Here is a 22,451-nt window from a genome sequence, read left to right as displayed (position 1 = left end):
TAAATTCCATTCTCCCTGCTGCATAACATACCGTCATGCGTTGAAAACACTTGCTTCGCACCTAGGCACTCTAATATGGTACGTCTTTCGCTACGCTCTTCCAGAAATCGCACCTCCTACCACGTCCACCCTCCCAGTCCCTTGCATTGGCCAGGTTGATCTGATTGCTAACTCCCGGATCGCTGTATACATTGTAGAAGAGATCTGCTGTGGCCTGGACAAAGGTCGCTACGCCACCAGTTGCATTCAGATTCATGAGCACTGGCTTCTGTGCGTCCCAAGCCGGCCAGTCGATGTTATTGCTCCCGTATCCACTCGCGGCTGGTACGGTGCTGTTTGCTACACCACCCTTTGCGTCCTCAATGGAGATCACAGGCGTGTTTTTCGTAATGAAGTTTCCCCAGACCTTGCGGAAGGCGCGCTTGAAGCTCGCTCCTGGCGTGGGCGTGCCGGACCAAAGTGCCTGCAGATCATATCCGTGATAAGAAGGCGGCGCACTGAACTGGTATTTCCAGGCCTTAGGGAAGGCTGAGGCGGCCCAGTAGCTGTTGCATACAAAAGCGTACTCAGCAAAGACGTTGAAGACGCGCTGTTGCTGGCCGGTGCCAAAGGTGGATTGATTGACGGCTGTGGGAATGGATGTGCCGGTTGTTGCGAAGAGAGGAGCGGCTGGGTTCACGTCTTGGGTGTCACCTGCGTAGGAGTATTGCTTTTCGATGGCGGTCTTTTGAGATCTAGTAAAGTGGGGGAAGGTAATGTCGATGTACTTTCTGAAGTCGTTGAGAGTGCGAGTCGTAGGCGGGCTGAGAGGAACGCCTTCGTTCGCCATGTTTCCGGACAGGACTCGTACACCCTTGACAGCCCTGCCGGCTAACTGCTGACTGGGTGTCTGCTGTACAAATGAACCATCAGTGACCGGGAGGAAAGCAAAAGTACCGAATGGGCCGGCCTCCGAGACCTTGGCACTGGCGTTCTGGACTACGACAGTGTCAGCAGTGCGAAGACACTGCAGTTTGTCTTTCGAGCCTGAACATCCTGACGCTGAAACGAAATCTTCGTAAGCCTTAGAGGGCTGATCGTCGTTGTACTTGTACTGGAATGGGATCCAGGGGCTAGCAGTGATGACCTTGAAACGTAAGCAAAGACCGGCAACAAATGGTGTTCTGGAGTTGACACCTACGTTCTGGAATAGATTTTCTTTCTGCTTGCCACCATAAGCCATGCTCTGATACAAAACTGCAGCGCCACCGGCGCTCTCACCAGCGATCGTAACTCGGCTTGCATCGCCACCGAACTTGCTAGCATACTGCTGGACCCACTGCAAAGCGAAGTTCATATCGAGTAAACCAGCATTGAGTGCGCCTCCCTTCTTGACATCTTCAGAAGAGAGGAAGCCGAAGGCACCTAAGCGGTACTGGATGATGACACTGATGAACCCGTTGTTGTTCTGCTTCATGAACTCGGTGGGGTCAAGGCCAGTAGCACTGAATAGCCCGTAACCTCCGCCATCTAGTCGCAATTAGTGTAGGTCAAAGCTGCTGCGTTGGAAGACGTACGAATCCAGAAGAACACGGGCAAGTTCTTGGCGTTGGCGGGCGCATACACGTTCAAGAAGAGGCAATCCTCGTTTCCGAGGGCCGAAGTGAATCCATATGCGGCAGGTGTCTCTGATGAAGCACCAGTCTGTGGACAAAACGGTGGGTTGCTGGTAGCATGGATGACCGAAGTCCTGTTTTTCGCTGGAGCTTGAGGTGCAGCGAACCTCAGTTTGCCGAGCGGTGGTGCAGCGTAACGAATGCTACCCATAACATTAGCCTGCAGCTTGACTACTTCGAACATAGGAATGTACTTACCCTTTGAAAGCATTAATGCTGTTGGCGGCATCGAGACTTCCTTGATAGACCGCGTAACCAAGATCGACAGTGGGTGCATTCACAGCACGTGGGATTGGTTCCGTAGCTACGGTCGCAGCAAGCAGTGCAATTGCACCTGCAGTCAGCCTCATCTTTCCTGATATGCCCTGCTCCTGAATGCTTGTGAGAAACAGGTGCTGTTGGCAGCAAGCGCAATCCCTGACCCAAGCAAGCCGATTGATGAGCTGCAGATGGAGTGAGAACCGGGGTTGTGGGAGCGACCTGCACAACTTAATCTAGACGCACTCCCCTATCCGCAATTTGACAGGGTAGCTCGGCGGGCCAACAACTCCCGGTCCTAGCGAAAGGTGGAAGCAAAGTTAACCCAGTATCGACGGATATGGTCAAATGCGTGATGGTGACAATGACGCGCCAAATAACATGGCGTTCGTCTAAACCTTTCACAGGGCAGGAACGCCGTCAATGACATCCTTCGCGATCATGCAGTCGAGGGTAGCTTTAGTGGGTGAGCATACCGGTGCTATGCGGCCCATGAAGCCTTCCCTACCAACGGGCTGGGGCATGCACGTCCGTTTGCGCTGATTCGCAGTCCCAGCCGCGGTGCCCCTCCTCTTCCGCTCCTCCCGTCGCGCCGTCTTTGGACTCGCAGCTAGGACGCTATTGAAATGAACGGTCTTACGCCCCCATGTACCATCTCTCAGTCTTTGGGCTCTGGTCTTCCATCGTGAGCTGGGGTCTTGCGAGTAATGTTTTTGTCTCGAACGGTTGCACAGCTTCATGCAGGCTCAGCGTGTCATCGGCACCTTGCGTCGCTTAACTGCGTCTCTTCTTGCTAAAGTATTACGGAGCCCCGGATCTCGTGCAAGGGTGTGGTGGTTCATTTCCGGGTCGGCTGAAATCAAAAGGCGGCTCAGCCTGTTTAGGCGTAATGTTCGGCTTTTGTGGGAGGCTGGACCGAAAGGTACATCTCAGCCTCCACAATAACAGGTATATACGTGAAAGCTGAAAGTCACGACCATGTCTCATTCGAAGATGCGTTTCCGATGCGTGACATGGACTGAGTCATGCAGCCACGGTGCGCCTCGCACAAGCTGCAGCCATGGCGTGAGGGATCTTGTGATAGTCAGCCGCAGACCATGGAGGCATTCATACAGTTAAGCGGTGCATCGAGGGACGTTGATTTGGTGTTCGATGCAGTACATATAGCGCATGCGAGTCTGTACAATGGTGAATGATTTGAGCGCAGCAGAAAGTGGGTAACATCGCAGGGCGCCTCCCGGGATTGCTTTCGCCCAGCTGGTAACGAAGACGATCTTTCCGAAGAATCAATGCATTTCATCTAAGTCTCCTTGACTGGGAGTTCGCGCTTATATAGTGCGATTCACAGCTATCTGATCGTTCCTCATTGAAGCTCTCCTTGCATGGAGACGATGGTTTTGGACCCAGACAGATCCAGACTTGTGCCACAGTGAGTAGTACTAATAGGAAAAAGAAACTCCAAAGTCGACGCTGAAAAATAGACGAGAAAGATACGGTACCGAGGCACGCCTGGGTCGCCCTTTAGCAGCGTCGAACGAGTGGAGTCTTCTCTAGCACAGCCACTGAGATTCTACACCACGACTAGATACATCTGCTTGAGCGCAATTGCAACAACAAAGAGGCTGCCTGTTAAGGTTACCGATCAAGCGTCTCTAGCCTTGCAGCCCGGCCGAGCCTGATTGTAGTGACTTGAGACTTGCGAGATACTTCAGTTGTATCATGTCAATCATTTTCAGATGTTGTTCGAGGTGTAGAACACGTGCAGATTGCATGGGACAACGAATAGTATAGTTGAGGTCTGAGAGCTTCTACTATAGGAGTACATGGCTCTGGAAGACGCGATGTCTTCGATGTTTGTGAAGCAAAACTGTATATCATCAAACCTTATGCAGGCCTAACATCTGGCTTGCCTCAGACTGTTCACGCTGCATGGCTCCCGGTATTTATGGTCATTTCCCTTCTAGAATTCTGCGATCCTAATACAATGATCCCCTCTGGTTAGGCAGACTCGATGGAAGTTTTCCTATCTCGTGAAGTGGGCGATATTCTTAAAGGTCTCGAAGGTAGCGTAAGGATTTCCAGCTCTCTGCCAGGCAGCATAGCGCTTGACAAGATTTACGTCAGATATGAGGTCCTCTCCTGACAAAGGAATATCCCGAATGCCAGCACTGGTAGTAATACGAGCGAAGAACTTGACATCATCATCATCTTGGCCCTCCGGCGAGGACACATGCTTCTTTTGTTTAGTAGAGGCAGGCGTCTTATCTAGCTTTGGAGACTGCGATAGAGGTGTATCTGTCTTTACCATGGGCGGAATGATGCTCACTATCTCTTCGGTGGTTACTTCAGTCTTCTGGTCAAATTCGCGATCGGCCGTAGTTCGTGTATAGTGTAAGTTGCCGTTTAAGGCTTCAGTGGCACCATTCGATTTGGCACCGGAGTTGAAGTTGGTAGGCTGCTTGTAACCACTACCACCCAGAAGCACGTCAGCGGTAGGGTCCCAAGGTGTCGATGACTCCAAAGCTGAGGCGGCAGATTTTCTGGAGCTGCGACGAGCAGGAGTCTTGACCGGAGTCTCAACTGGGATTGGAGTTGCAACTGAAGCATATTCCGGAGTAGCAATGAGTACTTCACTAGAGTTCTCCGACTGTAATGGTGTTTTTCCCCCTTCGGAGCCGTGTTCTGACACTGGCTCAGCAAGCGTTCCAGATTTGCGCGGCCTGCCGATCAATCCACCTCGCGAGCCGCGAGTACGTTTCGGGCCGCGTCCTTGGATGTTTGACTCGCTCTTGCGCTTCTTATGTGTCAAACCTGGAGGAAGTCGATCAAGGCTGGATGATACAGCTTCAGCGTCAGCGGCAAGAATAGCTGACATCGGTGACTGGAGGTTTGTGTCTGGACACTGCTATCAGTAAAAGAACTTCTCCGCATAATTTGAATTCAAGCAAAGACTATCATGAAAACGCGTGCTTACATACCGTTGAATAGAGAATTAACGCTCTTTGAACTTAACAATGTGTCGTTACCCGCTTCGAACGATCTCGCCTCGACCGTCTGATGAGGGGCTGGTAACATCTACTTTTGTTAACATTTGAGCAAACGACAGTTGGTCAAGTCACAAACCAGAGATGGTTATGGGTGCCTTCACACCTTCATCACTAGAGACATTCTCATCCTCGCTTTCGCTTTGCATGGCAGTCTTAGTTCCTGCTGGCTGTTGTTAGTGTACCTGTGTCTTGATCTATTGTGCCGTATGGATGGAATATCACTTACGTTTCTGTATGGATCTGGTTCTGAGACCTTTCCTGGCTGTGGTAGAGGAAGGACTTTTGTTGTTCACGAAGCGTCCATGAACACCACGCACTTTGCCAAGTCCCGTATCACGCATGGCTTCTGCTGGTGACATGGCGCTGTTTACATTGCCTTCGAAGGCAAGCGCGCCTGAAGTTTCGATCTGAACACCATCCTCTAACACGCTGTCGGGCTGCGAACTGGGAGATCGGTCTAGGCCTTTCATGGTCAGCTAATGAACTAAAAAGTCGCGATGAATATCATCAAGTTGCAAGACAACAAAGACATGTGCGTAACAAGCAACGCGCAAATTCAATACTCGTTCACATACTTGGAGACAGAGAGAAGTCTCGGAATAACAAACCTTGACGATGAGCGTTTTGCTCGGTTGCTCGGTTATTAGGAGGGGTCCGGTCAGCTTGCTGTGGCGACTTCTGTTCCTGAGTTTGATGACCATCAGAGTTTTTCGCGCTCGAGACCATGCGTAAATCCGATGTCTGCGAGGTGTGATCTGAAAGTTGTTAGCCAGTGCGTCGCAGATTCAGTGCATGATTCCTACTATGTTGACCCCCTAGCCCGTTCATTGGAACATCGTGAGCCCGACCATTGGTAGTTGCTTGACTCTCTGTAACAGTATCAGCTCGGAGAATGGCTTTTCTGACGGCTGCTGATGACATTTTCTTCCAGTTTTGATCGAAAAAGGGCCACTTGTCTACTGCCTTCCCGGTCAAGTGCCGCACCCTTCGGTACGCCTTATCCAGGTTGGCAAAGCCCTCCGAGTCGCGAATCAGGCGGCCAGTTTCAATTAGTGGCTCTTGAAGATATTGTTGCTTTATCCACGCAGCCAGTGTAGTGTCGTCGCTCTTTTCGCTCTGGCTGAGGTATTTGTGGATGTCGGTAAGGCATTCAACATCAATGAAGCCACCCGTTTGTGCTGGGGGGTTCATGGCCAACACATCTCCACCATCAGGGACATGGCCGTTCATAATATCCGATGTCATGTCGAAGTAACCGATCGCAGTGCGGTACTTGGCTGTTACCTGGGCGAACAAACTCGATGTGGGGTCGGGGAAAAGCCACCGGCGAAGCCAACCAGGTCTTGAAAAGGTAATATAAGCCTGCAAAAACAGAACGGCGTGGTGACCCGTCAATAGAGATTTCGAAGTCTCAATATCAAGTGGATTCAGTGTGAGTAGCTTTGCGTGTACTTGATCCACAAACAGCGGCGCCGCAGTACTGCAGTACAGGGTGCGACTGTCAGGCCACTAGGATGCAGAATACGCTGGCGATCCTGACGAAAAAGTCTGTCGAGGTACCCTTCGGCGGCTGCGCAAATTTGAAGTAATAGTTATGTGTGGCGATGGTGGGTGGAAGTGGTAGTTGAGGTACATTTGTCGGTAAAGGTGAAGCGTCGCCGTAGTGTCTTAAAAATCCCCGTACCTCTTATCCCGGTTGCACGTGATGTGAGCTTCCGCCACCGAAGCAACCTTTGACGATGGTCAACAGTGTCTCTGGGCATCTATGTCTGATTGTGAGCTCGCAATTGTGTGATACATATTATTTTTGCACCAGGTTGTCGCCCCGCGCCAAGTTGCGTGTGCGAGATTGATGCTTACACGCGACACCGGCGTCTTGTGCAGGCATGGGTCAAACTAGGTATATACTCTGACTTCCGATTTTGTTGCCAATTCAACCTCACAAGCATCAAAAAGTATTGATGCAGCCGGTTGCTGTGATCTATCGAGCGGCAACAGACCTCGCGCTCCTGGGCTACGACCGCCTTTTCCGAGAGGGGCAAGATCTCACCGACAAAAAGCTCGAGTTCATATCAAACTTACACCACATCAAACTGCATTATAGACCGAGTGCTATCATGGGTTCCGTTTTCTTTTATCTAGTGCCATAGCACGCAAACATCTGTTTTACCGAGAAGCATCAGGCCATCCTCTTTCAGATTGACCCCAAACGACAACGCCATCATTCGAGAAAGTTTTATTCAAATCACGCAAAATTCCATCAGGCTTGGCGTTAGTTATCTACCGCACGTGTCTATTTTTGTGTAAGCATCGAAGTCTTTTTCCTCTTTGTAAGTGTTTGCGTGGGTGACACTCTGGGAACAGCAAGAGAAGTACGTCTGGATCGTGGAAGCAACGGCAAAACAACTGACACTGCATACAGTGATTACATCGAAGAACTGCATGTGCGTTGAGAGTGTAGTTGTCAGTCGATATTACATGGGTACAAGAAACCTTATCTCAAGATCACATCGAGTGGTCAGGGCCTTTGCTGCTATCATACATGCTATGGTTGCCAAGACGTAAGCTGGACTCATTGCTTGATGGCTCGATGGTTCACTGATAATAATGTAAAGAAAGGGGGCAAAGGAGAGAGGAGAGGAAAGTGCGACAAAATGACGTACGACCGATTAGCGCCGAACCCTACCAGCCTCCTAGCAGTGGTTCTCTGGTCAGATCACTCTTCTCTTCTTGCATTATTAGTTCTGTCCCTTTTACAGTGCAGGTCGTTATGCTATTATAGTTACTCACGCACTTGCTGATCTGTTTACCAAGATTGCTTCTCATCCGTACACCAACCCGACTTGTGAGACATGATTGTCGCTGGCCAATTTCAAAGCAACCGTTCCGAAAACCCGATCTTCTTGATTACTTCAAATTATAGCGTAGAAGCTGAAAATTGAATACCTAGTTGTATGCCGACTGCTCAGGTATGTGAAAAGACTCCTACACCCAACTGTCTACGAAGTGTCGCTCAGGACAGCCTCGACAGTCTTCATCACATCTAGCAGCTCTTCATCCATGAGCGGTTTGCCCACGATCTGGATATGTGCCGGCATCCCCTCAGAGACCTCGGGGTCATCTGATCCGTGTCAGTGCTTTCTACAATAGCTCGATAGCTGGTATACTCACAGGTCGGCTCATACACAACGCCCTTTTCCACGAATTTTGCATCCGCGATTTTGTCTGCTTTTCCATATGGTAATATACCCGCAGGATAATCCAGCAGATTCGCCAATGCTGTATAAATCGGCAGTCCATACGTATCATGCTTTGGTGCAACTGTCTGATACCCCGGCATCAGGATAGCGTCCAGATCTTCACTCACGAACAGGCTCTGGTATTTCCCCAGCACACTGGCACGCTGTACGTTCATGTCCCATAGTGCGTCTAAAGTCGGCTGCCAATCTTTCAGCTCTGGCCAGCCGGAGATCTTCAGACTGGGAATCAGATCTTCACCCGAAGCTTTCAAGTGTTTGAAGGCTGTACCAGACGGGTCCAGCATGAAATACTGCCATGCTAATTGGACATCGGTGTACATGTCCCCGATCTTTTCGTCGAGAAGAACAACGGCGTGACCTGCAGCTTCCAGATTCGTGACCGCGGAGTGCAGTGCTCGCGCAATGGGCGGATGCAAAGGTCTGGACGCAATGCCTCGAATCAATCCAAATCTGAGTTTCTTGTCCCGAAGCCTGGCGTCTGGAGTCCGCCAGGGAATGTTCAGCGCCATAGGGTCCAGCTTCCAGGGTTGAGAAGTGATGACTGTACGAAGGAACAACTCGTAATCTCGAATCGAGCGTCCACAAGGCCCTATGACGGGAAGTATCTGTCCTGGACTTCCTACTCGCCCTGGTGGCACACCGCCCGCAAACGGTACGCGTGATGAGCTCGGTTTAATGGAACTGATACCGCAGCAGAGCGCGGGTATGCGATTTGACCCCGCAATGTCAGTCGCGACACCTAATACGCTACCTTTCATAGCGAGCAGCGCCGCTTCACCGCCTGTGCTGCCTCCTGCAGTCATGGTGAGGTTGTGTGGGTTCAGAGTGCGACCGAAGATGTAATTGTGAGAATCTGCAGTCATCATGGTCTGTGGGATATTTGTCTTGACGTAGAACACTGCGCCAGCATCAAATAGAATCTGTACAACAGCGGAATTTGAGGGGGAAGGTGGATTGGTGATGAAGGATACATAGCCGATTGTGCTTTGTACGCCTCTCACGTTAAAACTGTCCTTGAGAGATATAGGCAGACCGTGTAGAGGCCCTATCGGTCGACTGTGCTTTTTGAGGTAGGCATCGCACTCGTGCGCTCTGTTGAGAGCCTCTTCGAACATGATCTCTGTTAGACAATTGACAGTTTGGTGAGCAATGGCAGAGCGTTTGCAGAACGCTGTCACAACTTCCCCCGAACTAAGCTCTCCCTTTGCCATCAATGCAACAAGATCAGTAGCATCGTAGTCCTCGGTGATTCTAAGCTCTTTCTCTGTCAGGATATTGCTAGTTCGTGGAACGTTGATGACAGATATGGGATTCGTTTCGGTGTACTGCGAGGCTTGCTCGATGGGGAGCAGCCACGTTTTCGGTATTTTGTTGAATGTCGCGATCCGTTTGGAGAGAGCCACCTGTTTCCAGCCTGCCACCTCAACTGGCGGCTCTGAGTTCGACATTGCAGGTATGGATGTTGAAATGAGCCTCGTTTGTTCGCTCGCGGCTCCTGCCTCAAGATAACGGGTAAAGTATAGTAGCTAAACAATCACCTAACACTCATTGAGGAAGATCGCAAAGTACAGTAGGATATATAGGCTCGGGCCGGAGATCACATGGCCCGCCCCTCTCTGCTGAGATGTGGGGGACCTCTGTGGAGAGCCGATCATTTCGGAATGAGTCCGCGTTTCCCGATGAGACTACGTCACAGGAACTACAGCATACTGCAGTGGGCTATAGTCGGCAAGTATCGCTGCCGTGAGCAATTAATACAGTCCCACTGTGAAAAGGTACGTGTTCTGCTGTCATGACATCTTGCACTCACCACAGCCAAATACAGAGACACTCTTCTTACCGTAGCCCGATCTCAACTCTGCCTCTTCTCATTGGGTTATGTATTCTTGAACCGAGTGTTTCCAACATTTTCTGTGGCTTATTGGCTACGATGAAGGCTGCTAGGATTCTATGGAAATACCACAAGGCTGGTCAGACGTGCCCGGAGACAATAAGGCACGGGAAGTGACAAACCTTTGGGGTCTTTGTGCAAACTTCGAGCAAGTCAAGCAAGAACATCATTTACTGCATTTTCGACTATTGTTCACCAGCCACGCTCCTGATCCAGTCCACAGTCTCCTTGGGCTTAGACAAGAACGGCGAATGGTCACTATCCATCCTAACAAGATCCACCTGTGCGCCTTTCTCTTTCGCTGCATTGACCATGGCCTCTTGGAACGGCGCAGGAATAGCCCTGTCTTGCTCGCACAACAAAAAAGAACTAGGAATAGTCTTCCAGCTCGCACCCGTAGTAGGTGTATCGAAGGTTGCAAGACTGTGAGTCTGGAGTTGCGAGAACCAGTATGCCTGTTCGCTTTCCGGAAGAGTATTGTAGAACACGCTGGGATCTTTGGCTGTGATAAAGGGTCCCTGACCCTTGTCAGCGAAGGATTGACATCTTGGGATATTTTCAACCTACATCCACCTCGGTCCAAGGCGGGTGGTCACCCCCAATTGCGCCCTGCAGGCTTATACCCTCATCAATCATGAATGCACACATGTACCCGACCTTCACGACCCCGCCTTTCAGACCTTTCTCTGCTCGCTCCTTCTTACTGTAGCCTACAAGGGCGCTTCCAGCAACAGTCCCACCCCAGCTGTGGCATATGACTACAACGTCGTTGCCATTTGCGATGGCATCGTCAACAAGTGCGCGCGCAGCAGCAACATCTTGAGCATCGTCTGTAGGCGGGGACTGGGACCCAACAGATGGGAGTTGTTGAGCATGCACCACATACAGGTGGTGTTGAAGCAGGGCGGTTATCTTAGCACAGTAGGTGGGTGAGTGCCAAGCACCATGAAGAATGACGATGTGGGGTTTGGAAGTCGACATATCGAGCTGCAGGGGCGAGATGTCCAGTATCGTTGGTGCAGCATATAAGTAGTTTTGTGATAGCCGTCGGATGTTGCCTTTAAGTGTACGACTCGTAGAGGTGTCGGCAAGAATGACAACTACCCGATGTTTTTGGCAGCTTACCTGATGCGGTAAATGCCGATCGGAAGCACACAACTCGGTTACCTATCATGGTCACACCACTTGCCCAATGCGCAGTGTAAAGTAAGCTTAGTGAGATCGACTTGCACCTACAGGCAAAAGTGGATGGTAGCCCCTAACAAATGTGGAACTGGGTATATCATTCATCCAACCATAGCTCTTGCCGTGATCTTGGTACGTCTCAGGCGCCTGTGTTTACGACAAGGAATACGGCACGCGGAAGAAGCAGCTCGGTGCTTGCTGCGCTGGCAACTAACGGGAGAAGAATCTCCACCAAACGAAGACTATTACAATGAATGCGAGACCTCCAATCGGGCCGTACTATGGCGTGTCAGTTTACCGCAGTGCTGCCAGATATACAATTGACTAACCTGCTTCAGCAGCAGCTCCCAGTTGATCCGCACAGCTGCTTTCTTGTACTTTCTGCTGTCTTCTCGCAGTCTGCTCGAGATATCGCCCATGCGCTCTAAACTGTCCCCTCTGTATAGTAGATCTTCGATGTTCTTCGTCATGACTTTGGTCACGTCCTTGAGCTCGTCGTTCAGCTTGTCCAAGTTCTGTGTCGCCCGCGAGTCCTGGTATGTCTTCTTCGTGCGCTGAATGAACGTGTCGAACTCGACGAATGCGTAAGGCCGGCAAGTTGGCGAGAGATACTGTTGTGGCTGGTAGGTAGTGGCGAACTCTTGCGAGAGATCAGAGAGGTATGTGAAGGCGAGCTTGCGGGGATAGGAGCGGTCGCATATGCAGAGAAAGCAAAGGTCGCCGCTGATGATATAGCTAGTAGGTTGTTTCAGCACGCAGAACGATACGGTGGATGCTCAAGGGCATACTGGTAGGTGTAGGAGCCGCTCTCGATGCTGGCTTGAGGTTCAGAGTTGCGGCTTAATCTGCGCTGGACAAGCTTGACCTTGCCCTTGACTTCGCTGAACTCGGCGTCTTCTTGACCATCATCGACCGAGGCAGTCAATATCAGACCTGCAGGGTATCAATATCTGAACAATGACGTCTGCCGGGTCCATTCGCACCGTCGAGTCGCGAGATAATCGTGTGCTTGATCATGACTGCTTTGCAGGCAAATATTTCGCTGGTATGCAAGTAATCGGCCCTTACGCGTAGAGCAGTCCAAAAGTCTGCCTAGAGGGTGGAGAGGTTGCGACGTTGAGGCTACGTGTCGAGGCTCAGACTGGCGACTTGGTCTAGGGGTGATGATGCGGAAAGAGCGCGGAGGTGAACACGGACCACGTCAACACACCACCTCGTCTTCACCTCCAGTGTAGGCGACCTGATGACGTGCTGTTACAGAGCCTCTGCTAGAGGGTTAATACTTATGGCAGTACTATACAATAGCAAAGTGCATGTGCACGAAGCGCTGCACAAGGAAGAAGTAATGGGACTTGGCGCGTCAACCGCCTCACCAACGCGCGAAGCGAATGCTCCTACTTTCTACAACCCGTGATATTTTTTGCATCATTTGCGAGAACACGTTAGACGCGTCGAAGTCCCGTCTTCTTGCAGTTTCAGCGATCTGGACTCGACCTGAGCGCGTAGAGGCCCATCGCGCTCCCTCACTCTTGCCGTGCTTCAGCTTTTACTCGCTCTCGTGCACTTCTATTGTTCTATTGAGTTTCCAACAGATTGTCAGACGTCGGATGCGAGCTCCTCAATAGCGCTCGGACGTTGTTCACTCATCGTGCATCAAATATACAGTGAGTCTCTGCCCTTGACATCAACGACCGTTCTCGTCGTCACGTCTTACATTCGACACGCCATCTTAACGCCCGCAAGGTTCGTTCTTTACCTCAGCGCAGAACACTCAAATCTAGTCGACACGCGGGATCTACCCCGGGACGCTGCGTTTGTTAGTCTCGTTGTCAAAGGGGTTCGCCAGACAAAGCCAGGACGGCAAACAGCACCAGTCCTATTGCTAAAGATAACAAGTCACTCTGCACCTCACCCTCACACAAGAGCACGCAGGTACATATTGAGCAGGTCGAAAGTTTCGGCTTCTCATATCCGATTCGCGCAGCGTGACGGACGAAGCGACTTCAACGGTCTCCATTGGCCCAGACAGTGACAACACCTTGTTGACAATGAGTGCCAATATTGTGTCTGGCCCCTCAACTTCCACAATTCCACAGGAGTCTGACCCAAGTACCAACGGCGATCATACGCACGAAACAACAATGACGACTTTACCTGATGAATCTCTGGCAGCTATGCCCAACGCATCCGATAATAGCGTGCCGAAGCGATCGTCCAAGAGGTCTCGAGTAGAAGATGGTGATGAGAAAGATACTTCGCCAGTACCGAAGAAGCCTGCCAGAGAACCAGAACCGGAGCCAGAACTGACGGTCAAAACGTCCCCTGCCGGAGGGGAATCACCCAATGGGACGACTGCGGGTGACAACGAACGCAAAGAAGATGAAACCATCAGGCCAAAAACGCCAGAATTGCAGTCAACAAGGAATGCAAAGCCTGTGCTGAAGAGAGCAGTTGCGAAGCCGAGTCGTGGCCGCGCCTGCGCCACTTGCAAGAAGCGGAAAGTAAGTCAGAAACGTTCAAGTTAGACGCCACTTCACTCACCTTTCGACAGGTGAAATGCAGACACAGTGCCACCGGAGACGAAGACGGTACAGAGACCACCGGAGACGAAGACGGTACAGAGACCACCGCATTGAAGCAGTCAGGCATGGCAGGAGGTATAGACGAAGTCGAGGAAGCATCAGAGGCCGTACAGACATCAACGGCAAGACAGGCCTCGAAGAAGGTCGAAGATGTGAACGATGGTGCCGCAACCCTCGAAGCATCCACCAAAAAATCCAAGGCAACGAAGAAAGCCACCCCGAAGAAAATCAGAGCTCCACCGGAGCGTATCAGCACACGCAACCGTAAGGCTCCCGAGCGTTTGGACGACGTTCAAGAGCAACTTCCATCAAGATCAATGCCAGCGAAGAAGACCTCTAGCAAAGTCTTCGATCCAGTATATATAACTACAAATTCGACGAGTCGTCTAGGCAAAGCCGACATGTATCACATGCTGACCGAGGATGAGACAGCGTGGTCAAGTCTCTCGGCTGAGCAGCAAACTAAGCTTGTCTCAATGCTTCCAGACACCGCGGAGAATCAGCAGCTGATAGAGAGGATACAAGCTGGTGCGACAGAGGACACTCGACCACAGTACCTCAGGGCCTCAGACGTCTTTCGTACAGAGGTCGCAAAATTTCAGGCAGATCTGAAGAATGGACATCTAGCGAAGACGTGGCAAGCTACTGCAGCACAGGCTGTTGCTGAGCGCGCAAATGGCGAGAATGATGCGTGGAAAGCCGAGGAGGCGGAGCTGTGGTGGGGCCAGAAGAGCAAGTAAAAGGTTTTGCATCAGTGTCTGACGCGACGAGCCCAAGAGAATCTCACTTAGACACAGACAGGAGATCGAGAAAAGTAGAACCGTTCCAAATGAAACATAGCTGACACTGTGAAATGTCTAGCATCGCACCTTCCAGCCCTCAAGCAAACACGTTATATCACATGTGTCCGTCACGCACCTTCCAGCACCGCGTGAACACTCCAGCATCTATAAAACCACCCTGCACGCGCCTCAACTAAGCATATCCCACGAACGCTCATATGTCGAACACCCAACCCTCGCTCAGCCGCGCCCAATACCTCGCCAACAATCTCGGCCGCGTCATTCTCACCAGCGCCTCAGAATGCTCCATCTGCCAGGAACCCTATTCGGACGAAGCCCCCAAGCAGCCCGTCATCCTCCCTGAGTGCGGCCACATTTTCTGCCGGTCCTGCATCACGGCCTGGTTCGCCAGCGGCGGGCGCAACGCTAACACATGCCCCGTGGACCGCAGAGTACTGTTCCAGAATACAGCGGACCCTCCGACATCCCTTCAAACGCGCCCTCAGGAACTCCCTTTTACGTCCCATCAAGCATTTCCTTCAGGACTCGGTGGAGGACTCCCTTCAGCACCCCGTCCAGCACACACTCCAACGCGCTTTCAAGCACCTCCTCCAGCACCATTCCAGTCGGATGTGGCAGACGACGTGCGTGAATGGCAAATGGAATCTATGTTTGGGGATTGTCCGACGCTGAGGATCGACGAGACGCTGACGCACGCCGGGTGTCGAATTGTGGTGACAGGGCTGCAGTTTTCCACTGCGGAGATGCTGTTTGAGCTGGACCGCTTCTCGGGAGTGCGGGACGTTGGGAATATTGATGTCGAGCTGGTGAGGAGCTGTATCCAGGGGAATATTCCGTTTGGTGCGAGACTGTCGCAAGAGTGCTGGGACGTGCTCTATGGGCATGCACGGTGGATGCTGGCGTGGCATCGTATGAACGGGTGTGCTCGCTTCAGTCATACGGAAATGGATGGTGGAGATCTTGATGATATGGTTGATGAGTTGTATGCAGCGTCTATTCGTGCCAGGTGGTAGGTGCTTGCTATTCTTTAGAGGGGACCGAGGCTCATTCATGGTCATTCATTGGATATCTCAGAGGGAAGAAGCATGGAAAGCTTCTAAGGAGCAAAGGGTATCATAGCAACTAAGAAAATACTCTGTATAGGTCTGGGACTCCTAAGTCCAAATTCTTAGTCCCGTCTTCTCTCGGCCTTGTATGGTGATCTGCTCCTCGAATCTTGCCTACGGCGGCGATCCCTTGAACGCGATCGTGTTCTATGCGGTCTGTCCTCAATCTCTTCCCCTCGTCGAGGCTCGGCGCGGTTGTCTCGTCGTGCGTGTTCGCGGCTGCGTGAACGTTGCCTTCGCTTGTCCCGCTCTCGATCGCCGCCTCGCCGCCTTTCGCGAGACCTTGAGCGGTCATGGTGTCTATGGCGGCGGTCTCTGTCTCGTGAGCGGCTCCTCGAGCGATGTCTTCTCCGCCTTTCGCGGTCGTCGTCATCCCTGTGTCGTCTCGACCGATCCTTCTTGTCTCTCCTCTTCGCCTTGTCATCATCATCGTTGCCTCTCGCTTTCTCTTCGATCGCCTCCTTCACATCAGCCTCTTGCGCCCTCTCTCCCAAGGGTGTCAGATTGGCGTTGTTTCTTTCTGGCACTGGGAGACCCATGGCTGCGAGCATGGCGTCCTCCTCAGCCTCCTTCAGCTTGCGCTTCTCCTCCTTGAGACGTGCAGCCTCGGCTTGCTTCGACTCGTCGTCGCCTTTCGCATACCAGTTGAGATCGCGATTTTGCTGCCAGCGACCGACAGGAGCCATGATCGAGTGGCCCAGGTAATTCTCGCGCTGCGCATCGTTCTTGACATCTTCCCACTTGAACTCGGCTCGGCCGCCACTGTGACAGCGTTAGCTCCAGTATATTTGACTTCGTGAGATACAACATACCGGCTACCTTCTTTGCGCACTGTTTGAAGTAGATCCATAGCGAAGGGCGTTGTGATGGCGTGGTGCAGATAAGTGGGTGGACGAGAAGGGAAAGTTGCGGCGAGGTGACGGAGGTGCCTCAGCGGAGCTCGGACCTGAGCTCTTTCCCACAGCTCCAACTCACCACTCTCTTTGACACCACCCTCGACCGAACGCCAAGATGCCAGCCGTAATACCGCCTCTCGATGAGCAGGAATACAACGACCCGCAGATGCCACTGGCGCATCTCGACAGCGACAACAATGCCATCTTCTATCTCATGAACTCGCCCTTCTTCGATGGAGCAAGCAATAACAGCGCCGTATATTCGACAGCACAGGGCCACCCTAATGGCATGCAACTGCTCAACGACCGCCCAACATACGAGGCAGAGCTCCGGAAATACAATGCTGGACTACAGTTCATCGTGGCAGGCGAACCTAAGGCCGAGGGACAGCCATGGCTCATACAACGCCAGCGCAAGGCCCTGAACAGAGATGGAAACCCGGAGACTGTGAACGAGGGCAACTTCTACACGCAAGGAACACGACTCCTCATGGCTCCCAGCATCCTCGACGTCGTCCAAGCGCGCCTCCTCACTGTATCAACACGCATGCAGCAAATGGCCGAGCTCTCCAAAACCATGTCGCACTGGTCCCCAGCAACGGGCCACACCTACCTCCCGCCGTCCTACGACCCTCCTAAGCCCGAAACAACTGCCAGTCGCATCGGCAGCCCGACCCTCGCCGCCACCGACCCCGACGCTGGCCCTGCCAAAGACGCACCCGCCCCCATCGACCCCACCGCCTCCACCACCGACTTCGACGACGCCTTCTTCCTGCACTCGCTGCACCTGACTCACGCATACGGCGACGAGTACATGGACGAAAACCCTCTGCTCGGCGAACCGGGCGCCTTCGTCTTCACCAACTCGCGCAGCCACATCGACGCGCGCAACAAGGCAGCCGAGCAAGCAAGCCAGACCTCGCTGGCAGCTGTGAAATCCGAGGCGCAGACCGCGAGCGTGGGGCCCTCGGTTGCGGCTACGCCCAAGGGCGCGGCGACTCCCAAGGGCGTGGCGACGCCGAGGGGGGTTGCGACGCCGATGGCGCTCGATGCGCCGAGTCGGAAGGGCAGTGTGGCGGGCTTGCCGAAGGAGGAGAGACGCAAGAGGAGGAAGAGCAGGGGGTTGGCGAGTCCGACGACGCCGGCAGCGCCGGTGTTGTGAGGGTGCGTTTGTGGACTGTTTGCGTTTGCTGTGATACCCAATACTATTCTCTTCCTCGATATGTGTGTGTGTATGTATGTGTTTGTGAGTTGTGCCTTGCAAGATTGCCGACATCAGTGATGACGGAAGGTGCTTGATAAAGAAAAGCATAGCACTACATGTGTGTAAGATGACCACTACAACGTATGGAATCCAACTGACATTAGTCTACGGGCGTCACAGATTTCCTACCAAAGTATTGTTTGATCAAGAAATAATATATCAGATTCTGTGTATTCCATTTCACCACTCGTACTACATCCACCCATTTTATCACAGACATCTACTACATATATCCACTTATTTCCTTGCGCAGCCTCTATAAACGCCCACTGCTGCAAACGTGCAGTGACCGTCGCGGCCTGCACCGTACGCCATAAACACATGATACTACGCCACGCACCCGATTATCACACTGTGTCGGCCGTGAACCCCCTTGTAATCTGCCTGCGCAACATGCGATACTAAGGGGTAGGGAAAAGAAGTGGTGTTTGTAAGACACCGAGGCGGGCGTCGTTTCTTTGTTGGCGCGCGAGATGATATATGACAGAACTGTAGAAAGTATGGTATATGAACAATAAAACATGTCGGTCCGCCTGGTGCAGGTGCACAGGCTTGGGGAAATGAAGATGCGCATTGTGAACATTACAGTCGTAGGAGTCGTTTAAGAAGATGCTTCCTCAGCTTTTGCTCCCTCACTGACGGAGGGAAGCGTCTTGGAGGTCGAGGTCGCAGAATGTACAGGTTCGTCAATAGTCGACGCGGAGGTGGAGGGGAGGGTGCTGCTCTGCGGTGACTGTGCCGAGCTGGAGCCCAGCGTGGGCGATGCAACTTCACGATCGTCGGCGGGAGAGTCGGCGCGATCGAAGCGGTTCATTTTTCTCTCAACCTACAGGGGTTAGCGACTTCGTGAACGGTGATGAGAGATGTTGCTTACCGATTGGATTTGCTTGCCTGAGATGATCTTCTTGGCCTTCTCCAGCTCTGGCTTCAGTGCATCAACGAAGATTTCGTAGTCCGGGCGCGTCAGAGTCTCGAGCATTTTCTGAATCACATAGTTGCCATACCCATCCTTGAGAAGACTGAGCAGGTTGTTTTCGCCGCGCTCGTTCTTTGTGATCACAGTGGATACAAGTGCACGACGCTCTGCCTCCGACCCGCAGACTAAGCAGCGCTCAACAACATTACTGGCGAACTTATGTTTGCTGAACATGAGGAATTGGTTCTTGATCAGGTTGATCATCTTCGCGCGGTCCTCCGGCAGACCATGCTCAATGACATGCTGAACGACGTAGTTACCGTAAGAATCGGTGATGAGCTTGGGCCCTGCGGCATGAAGCTCGGTGAGGATGAATCTGCGCTGCGGCTCGGGGATCTTCTCTACCAGTCGCTGAATGACGCGGCAGCCGTAAGAGTTGGTGGAGAGGTTGTCAATCTGGCCTCTGAATGAATCAACGATCGGCTGGATGTACTCGATAGGGACGCGCTCAACCACCCTTTGAATAACGTGGTTGCCGTTTTGGTCCTTGACTGTCTTGAGAACGTCTTTCTCCAGTTCTTTCACCATTTCAGCTTGCTGGTCTACGAGCACATGTTCGAGTGCTTTCTGCACAACCCGGCAGGCGTACATCTGGTTTGACAGGGCGAACACATGACCTTTCATCTTTGCAGCTAAGACGCGTTTCTGGACCTGGTCGCCGTGCTCGAAGAACTTCTGGATGACATAGTTTCCAAAAACATCTTGCATAAGCTGCAGTGCGTTCTTCTCGAGTTCTCTGAAGATGCGGTCCTTGACCTCGCTGTTCGCAGTCTCCAATTTTTGTTGGATAAAGCGAGATCCATGTTGGTCTCCGGCAAACTCGACGACATTTTCATAGATGTCAGTCAGCTCCCAGCGCTTGTTCTGCTTGCTCTCCTTCTTAAAAGAGTCGAGCACGAGACTCATGGCACCAATGTTGTCCGCTGGCTGCTGCTGCATGCGGGGCCCTCGAGGTGCCTCGAGAACAGGCATCATAGGCGCCATTTGCACCATGGTCATGTGCGGCGGCAGTGCAGTTATGGGCATACCATTTGGAATCGTGTACTGGTAGGCCTGGGGATTGCGCAGCTGGTTGATCGGCAGCATGTGTTGATACTGTTGGTAGTATTGAGGCGGCGCGACATTGCGACGCTCCTGCTGGATTTGGTAACCGGCCAGCTTGTTCTGCACAAGTGCGATGTTGTTCGGATGGTTGAGTCCCTGGTCGCCGCGATAGTTCGGGTTCAGGTAGTCATGTACTGGAGGCGTATGAGCGTGCGAGTAGAAAGGGCTTTGTCGGACTGCAGCGTTACCATTTGGCGCGCTACGAGTATCGTAGCTGACGGATCGGAACTGCACGCTGGCATCGCCGACTTGACTGTTGGTGAAGCTGTCAGGTGTGTAGGTTCCCGAAGTACGGAATCCCTGCGTCTCGGGCTGGACTGGCAGTTGGCTGTCCGGATACAGATCGCGAGGGTCAGTCAGTGCTTGACCTGCGGGTGTGAAAGCCGGAGTGAATGCGTTGATGCTGAATGAAGACCTGTGTGCTCCAAGACGGGGTTCAAGGTCCTGCTCGAGTTTCATCTGGACTTGAGCAAGCTGAAACGACTCACTCTGGATGGAGCCATTGCGCTCCTGGAACGGACGGGCATTGGCATGGGACAGCGAAGAGGTCTGACGTGCGCCCGGCTGTGACAGTCGAGAGAACGAGTCGGCGTAAGGATTGAAGCCACTGTCGGCACCGTGTCTTGAGGGCGGCAGACTGCCACTGCGGGAGGGGGCACCACTGGTCGTGCCAAAGTGATCGGAGCCACTTGCGCTCCGTCTGTCGTCGATGGGTGAGTGAACAGGTCCGTCTGTCCAGGGCAGGACAGAGTTTTCGGTTCGCTGTGGGCTGAGCTCGGTCTGGCCGAACCCAAAGTTGGAGAAGCCATTGGTTAGAGAGTCGACGTTGCGCGAAGTGAAGTTGGAGGAGGTGGGGTCGAGATGTGGCTTCAAGGCTCGTTTGCCCTGGCCGTGGTTTACTGACGTGGCGCGGGACACGGGGAAGAGCGACGAGGGGCTGTCGCTATACTGTGGGGTGTTCTGGTTCTGTGCAACAGATCGCTTACGTACAGGGGACGCGCCAGAGCTCCTGATGTGTGAGTTGTCTCCCCAGACATTGGACGGGCGACTTTGTCTCCACTCAGACTCAGACGAGGAAAGGAGAGACCCTGAGCCAGTCTTGGTCTCGGCGACATCGGCCGTCGCGCCAGGGAGGGCATTGCTGTCTGCGGTTACGTCAGAAAGCTGGTCGGCGGTGCTCCAAGGGAGCGTACCTCTGGGCCGTGAGCCGTCGCGGGGCGCGGAGCCAAAGCTGGAGCCAACGGGCTTCGAGTTCCAGATGCTGTTGCCCCATGTGTAGGCCGAGCGGTCGCTCTCGGTGTTGTTGAGCGAGATGCCTCCGGCAAAGTCGCGATTTCGTGTCTGCGGCGGGTCAGCCATACTCCTAGCCTTGCTCGCAGGCGGGTGCTGGCCACGTACGCTGCCTGCCATGGTGGCCATGGTCTAACGGGGGCGGCGATGTGAAGCGGAAGGCGGCGGCGGCGGTGCGCAGAAGGCGGCTGCTTGGCGGCGAGGATTGTGCTGGCAGCGGGCGGCGAAGTGTGCTAGGGCAGCGGGCGGCGTGAAGCGTGGTGGTAAGCTGGACTAGCTGGGCATCAGCACTCGCGGCGGCTCTGCGGCGGCGGGCACGCGACTCACCTGCGCAGACAGGGCAAGAAATATAGACGGAGGTGTGTACAGCGGACGGGCCGGCAGCGAAGGGAGTGCCGGCTGCGAGTCCGTGGGCGAGGGGGCACGGGTAGTTATGTGCAGGTGTGCTCACGCCCTTTGGTGGTGCAAGGTGGGAAGCTGCGTTAACGGCAGAGCATGCTAGACTCGAAGCGATGGTACTGCGCGCCAGGCGGGGAACGCATCAGGGTTCTGTCGACACGGCGCACGGCGGCGGGGATGCAAGGCAAGGGCGACGGGCTCTTGCGCGGAATGCACGCGTGGGGTCGCTTTATACTGGCGCAGCGGGCGGGCAGGGAGAGGCAGAGGGCCGGCGGGAAGCCGCGAGGACTGGCGACGCTGCACGCGGGCGCAGAGTGGGTGCGAGACGTCGGTGCGAGGACGTCTGCTGTCGCGGCCTGCCTGTGCGGTGCAAAGGACGCGGCGTGGCGGCGCTGATGAACGACCGTCGCAAAGGCCCAGCGACGATCGGCAACTACGCACAAGCGTCCGCTGGGGAAGGGCGCGCTAGGGTTTCAGCGCCAGGCTTCGCCGTGACAAGCAGCAGAGGCCGACGTCGCCGCGCAGGACGCCGCTGCAACCGTGCCAGCACGCACAGTCGGCGCTGGTGCAGTCACTGCAGTGCACGTCGCAGGCGCTCACGGTGCTGGGAGGGCTGCTCGGCTGGCGCTGGGCGCTCGCGTGTGCAAAGGGCGAGTCAGGGATCGATGCGGCTGCGCAATCCGGGCGATCAATCTGAGGTGCTGGAGCGAGACAAATTGAGATGAGACAGGTCGT

General features: G+C 53.4%; 10 protein-coding genes across 10 annotated transcripts; 3 read left to right on the top strand and 7 right to left on the bottom strand.

The window, feature by feature from the left end:
• Positions 1-9: 9 nt before the first annotated feature.
• Positions 10-2,108, bottom strand: C7974DRAFT_103429 (Alpha/Beta hydrolase protein). The gene is made up of 4 exons (XM_046134882.1): positions 1,854-2,108; positions 1,557-1,798; positions 1,181-1,509; positions 10-1,126 (listed from the first exon to the last, which is right to left on the bottom strand). The coding sequence occupies exons 1-4, from the start codon at positions 2,003-2,005 to the stop codon at positions 71-73; spliced, it is 1,779 nt and encodes a 592-aa protein (XP_046001496.1). The 5' UTR covers positions 2,006-2,108; the 3' UTR covers positions 10-70.
• Positions 2,109-3,561: 1,453 nt separating this feature from the next.
• Positions 3,562-6,689, bottom strand: C7974DRAFT_385550 (uncharacterized protein). Its single transcript, XM_046140961.1, has 6 exons — positions 5,764-6,689; positions 5,569-5,715; positions 5,187-5,423; positions 5,037-5,123; positions 4,892-4,978; positions 3,562-4,808 (listed from the first exon to the last, which is right to left on the bottom strand). Exons 1-6 carry the CDS (start codon positions 6,203-6,205, stop codon positions 3,937-3,939), a joined length of 1,872 nt encoding a protein of 623 aa, XP_046001495.1. The 5' UTR covers positions 6,206-6,689; the 3' UTR covers positions 3,562-3,936.
• A 1,171-nt stretch (positions 6,690-7,860) lies between these two features.
• C7974DRAFT_103372 (amidase signature domain-containing protein) lies at positions 7,861-9,850 on the bottom strand. The gene is made up of 2 exons (XM_046134881.1): positions 8,132-9,850; positions 7,861-8,081 (listed from the first exon to the last, which is right to left on the bottom strand). Exons 1-2 carry the CDS (start codon positions 9,666-9,668, stop codon positions 7,960-7,962), a joined length of 1,659 nt encoding a protein of 552 aa, XP_046001494.1. The 5' UTR covers positions 9,669-9,850; the 3' UTR covers positions 7,861-7,959.
• A 446-nt stretch (positions 9,851-10,296) lies between these two features.
• C7974DRAFT_302265 (Alpha/beta hydrolase fold-1) lies at positions 10,297-11,092 on the bottom strand (the record flags this gene model as incomplete). Its single annotated transcript, XM_046137891.1, has 2 exons — positions 10,297-10,629; positions 10,679-11,092. 2 exons carry the CDS (start codon positions 11,090-11,092, stop codon positions 10,297-10,299), a joined length of 747 nt encoding a protein of 248 aa, XP_046001493.1.
• A 183-nt stretch (positions 11,093-11,275) lies between these two features.
• Positions 11,276-12,426, bottom strand: C7974DRAFT_103306 (transport protein-like protein sec22). The gene is made up of 4 exons (XM_046134880.1): positions 12,280-12,426; positions 12,085-12,229; positions 11,626-12,031; positions 11,276-11,575 (listed from the first exon to the last, which is right to left on the bottom strand). Exons 1-4 carry the CDS (start codon positions 12,311-12,313, stop codon positions 11,507-11,509), a joined length of 654 nt encoding a protein of 217 aa, XP_046001492.1. The 5' UTR covers positions 12,314-12,426; the 3' UTR covers positions 11,276-11,506.
• Positions 12,427-13,172: 746 nt separating this feature from the next.
• Positions 13,173-14,748, top strand: C7974DRAFT_103301 (Asx homology domain-containing protein). Its single transcript, XM_046134879.1, has 2 exons — positions 13,173-13,797; positions 13,848-14,748. The coding sequence occupies exons 1-2, from the start codon at positions 13,345-13,347 to the stop codon at positions 14,616-14,618; spliced, it is 1,224 nt and encodes a 407-aa protein (XP_046001491.1). The 5' UTR covers positions 13,173-13,344; the 3' UTR covers positions 14,619-14,748.
• On the top strand, positions 14,749-15,772 carry C7974DRAFT_103291 (uncharacterized protein). Its single transcript, XM_046134878.1, has one exon. The coding sequence runs from the start codon at positions 14,879-14,881 to the stop codon at positions 15,692-15,694; it is 816 nt and encodes a 271-aa protein (XP_046001490.1). The 5' UTR covers positions 14,749-14,878; the 3' UTR covers positions 15,695-15,772.
• C7974DRAFT_385534 (kinase phosphorylation protein-domain-containing protein) lies at positions 15,772-16,672 on the bottom strand. Its single transcript, XM_046140960.1, has 2 exons — positions 16,600-16,672; positions 15,772-16,549 (listed from the first exon to the last, which is right to left on the bottom strand). Exons 1-2 carry the CDS (start codon positions 16,635-16,637, stop codon positions 15,850-15,852), a joined length of 738 nt encoding a protein of 245 aa, XP_046001489.1. The 5' UTR covers positions 16,638-16,672; the 3' UTR covers positions 15,772-15,849.
• Positions 16,673-16,758: 86 nt separating this feature from the next.
• Positions 16,759-17,887, top strand: C7974DRAFT_385533 (uncharacterized protein). Its single transcript, XM_046140959.1, has one exon. It carries the CDS (start codon positions 16,799-16,801, stop codon positions 17,843-17,845), a length of 1,047 nt encoding a protein of 348 aa, XP_046001488.1. The 5' UTR covers positions 16,759-16,798; the 3' UTR covers positions 17,846-17,887.
• Positions 17,888-18,409: 522 nt separating this feature from the next.
• Positions 18,410-21,664, bottom strand: C7974DRAFT_103275 (armadillo-type protein). Its single transcript, XM_046134877.1, has 4 exons — positions 21,645-21,664; positions 21,221-21,590; positions 18,822-21,172; positions 18,410-18,773 (listed from the first exon to the last, which is right to left on the bottom strand). Exons 2-4 carry the CDS (start codon positions 21,444-21,446, stop codon positions 18,549-18,551), a joined length of 2,802 nt encoding a protein of 933 aa, XP_046001487.1. The 5' UTR covers positions 21,447-21,590; positions 21,645-21,664; the 3' UTR covers positions 18,410-18,548.
• Positions 21,665-22,451: the final 787 nt, after the last annotated feature.

This window comes from Boeremia exigua (assembly GCF_020726555.1).
Source record: "Boeremia exigua strain MPI-SDFR-AT-0100 chromosome Unknown C7974scaffold_2, whole genome shotgun sequence".
NCBI lineage: Eukaryota > Fungi > Ascomycota > Dothideomycetes > Pleosporales > Didymellaceae > Boeremia > Boeremia exigua.
The sequence above is the reverse complement of the archived record's forward strand: the minus strand, read 5'-3'. Positions and strand labels throughout refer to the sequence as shown.

Coding starts and splice junctions, on each gene's coding strand:
- C7974DRAFT_385534 (XM_046140960.1), bottom strand. CDS start 16,637: ATGGATCTACTTCAAACAGTGCGCAAAGAAGGTAGCCG. Junction 16,550..16,599: donor GTGCGCAAAGAAGGTAGCCG/GTATGTTGTATC, acceptor ACGCTGTCACAG/TGGCGGCCGAGCCGAGTTCA.
- C7974DRAFT_103372 (XM_046134881.1), bottom strand. CDS start 9,668: ATGTCGAACTCAGAGCCGCCAGTTGAGGTGGCAGGCTGGAAACAGGTG. Junction 8,082..8,131: donor CGTTGTGTATGAGCCGACCT/GTGAGTATACCA, acceptor GACACGGATCAG/ATGACCCCGAGGTCTCTGAG.
- C7974DRAFT_103301 (XM_046134879.1), top strand. CDS start 13,345: ATGAGTGCCAATATTGTGTCTGGCCCCTCAACTTCCACAATTCCACAG. Junction 13,798..13,847: donor CCACTTGCAAGAAGCGGAAA/GTAAGTCAGAAA, acceptor ACCTTTCGACAG/GTGAAATGCAGACACAGTGC.
- C7974DRAFT_385533 (XM_046140959.1), top strand. CDS start 16,799: ATGCCAGCCGTAATACCGCCTCTCGATGAGCAGGAATACAACGACCCG.
- C7974DRAFT_103306 (XM_046134880.1), bottom strand. CDS start 12,313: ATGATCAAGCACACGATTATCTCGCGACTCGACG. Junction 12,230..12,279: donor GATTATCTCGCGACTCGACG/GTGCGAATGGAC, acceptor GATACCCTGCAG/GTCTGATATTGACTGCCTCG. Junction 12,032..12,084: donor AGCGGCTCCTACACCTACCA/GTATGCCCTTGA, acceptor ACAACCTACTAG/CTATATCATCAGCGGCGACC.
- C7974DRAFT_103291 (XM_046134878.1), top strand. CDS start 14,879: ATGTCGAACACCCAACCCTCGCTCAGCCGCGCCCAATACCTCGCCAAC.
- C7974DRAFT_385550 (XM_046140961.1), bottom strand. CDS start 6,205: ATGACATCGGATATTATGAACGGCCATGTCCCTGATGGTGGAGATGTG. Junction 5,424..5,568: donor GCAAAACGCTCATCGTCAAG/GTTTGTTATTCC, acceptor TGACCATGAAAG/GCCTAGACCGATCTCCCAGT. Junction 5,124..5,186: donor AACCAGATCCATACAGAAAC/GTAAGTGATATT, acceptor AACAACAGCCAG/CAGGAACTAAGACTGCCATG.
- C7974DRAFT_103429 (XM_046134882.1), bottom strand. CDS start 2,005: ATGAGGCTGACTGCAGGTGCAATTGCACTGCTTGCTGCGACCGTAGCT. Junction 1,799..1,853: donor AGCATTAATGCTTTCAAAGG/GTAAGTACATTC, acceptor TGTTATGGGTAG/CATTCGTTACGCTGCACCAC. Junction 1,510..1,556: donor GCCCGTGTTCTTCTGGATTC/GTACGTCTTCCA, acceptor AATTGCGACTAG/ATGGCGGAGGTTACGGGCTA.
- C7974DRAFT_103275 (XM_046134877.1), bottom strand. CDS start 21,446: ATGGCCACCATGGCAGGCAGCGTACGTGGCCAGCACCCGCCTGCGAGC. Junction 21,173..21,220: donor CGACGGCTCACGGCCCAGAG/GTACGCTCCCTT, acceptor ACGTAACCGCAG/ACAGCAATGCCCTCCCTGGC. Junction 18,774..18,821: donor CAGGCAAGCAAATCCAATCG/GTAAGCAACATC, acceptor TAACCCCTGTAG/GTTGAGAGAAAAATGAACCG.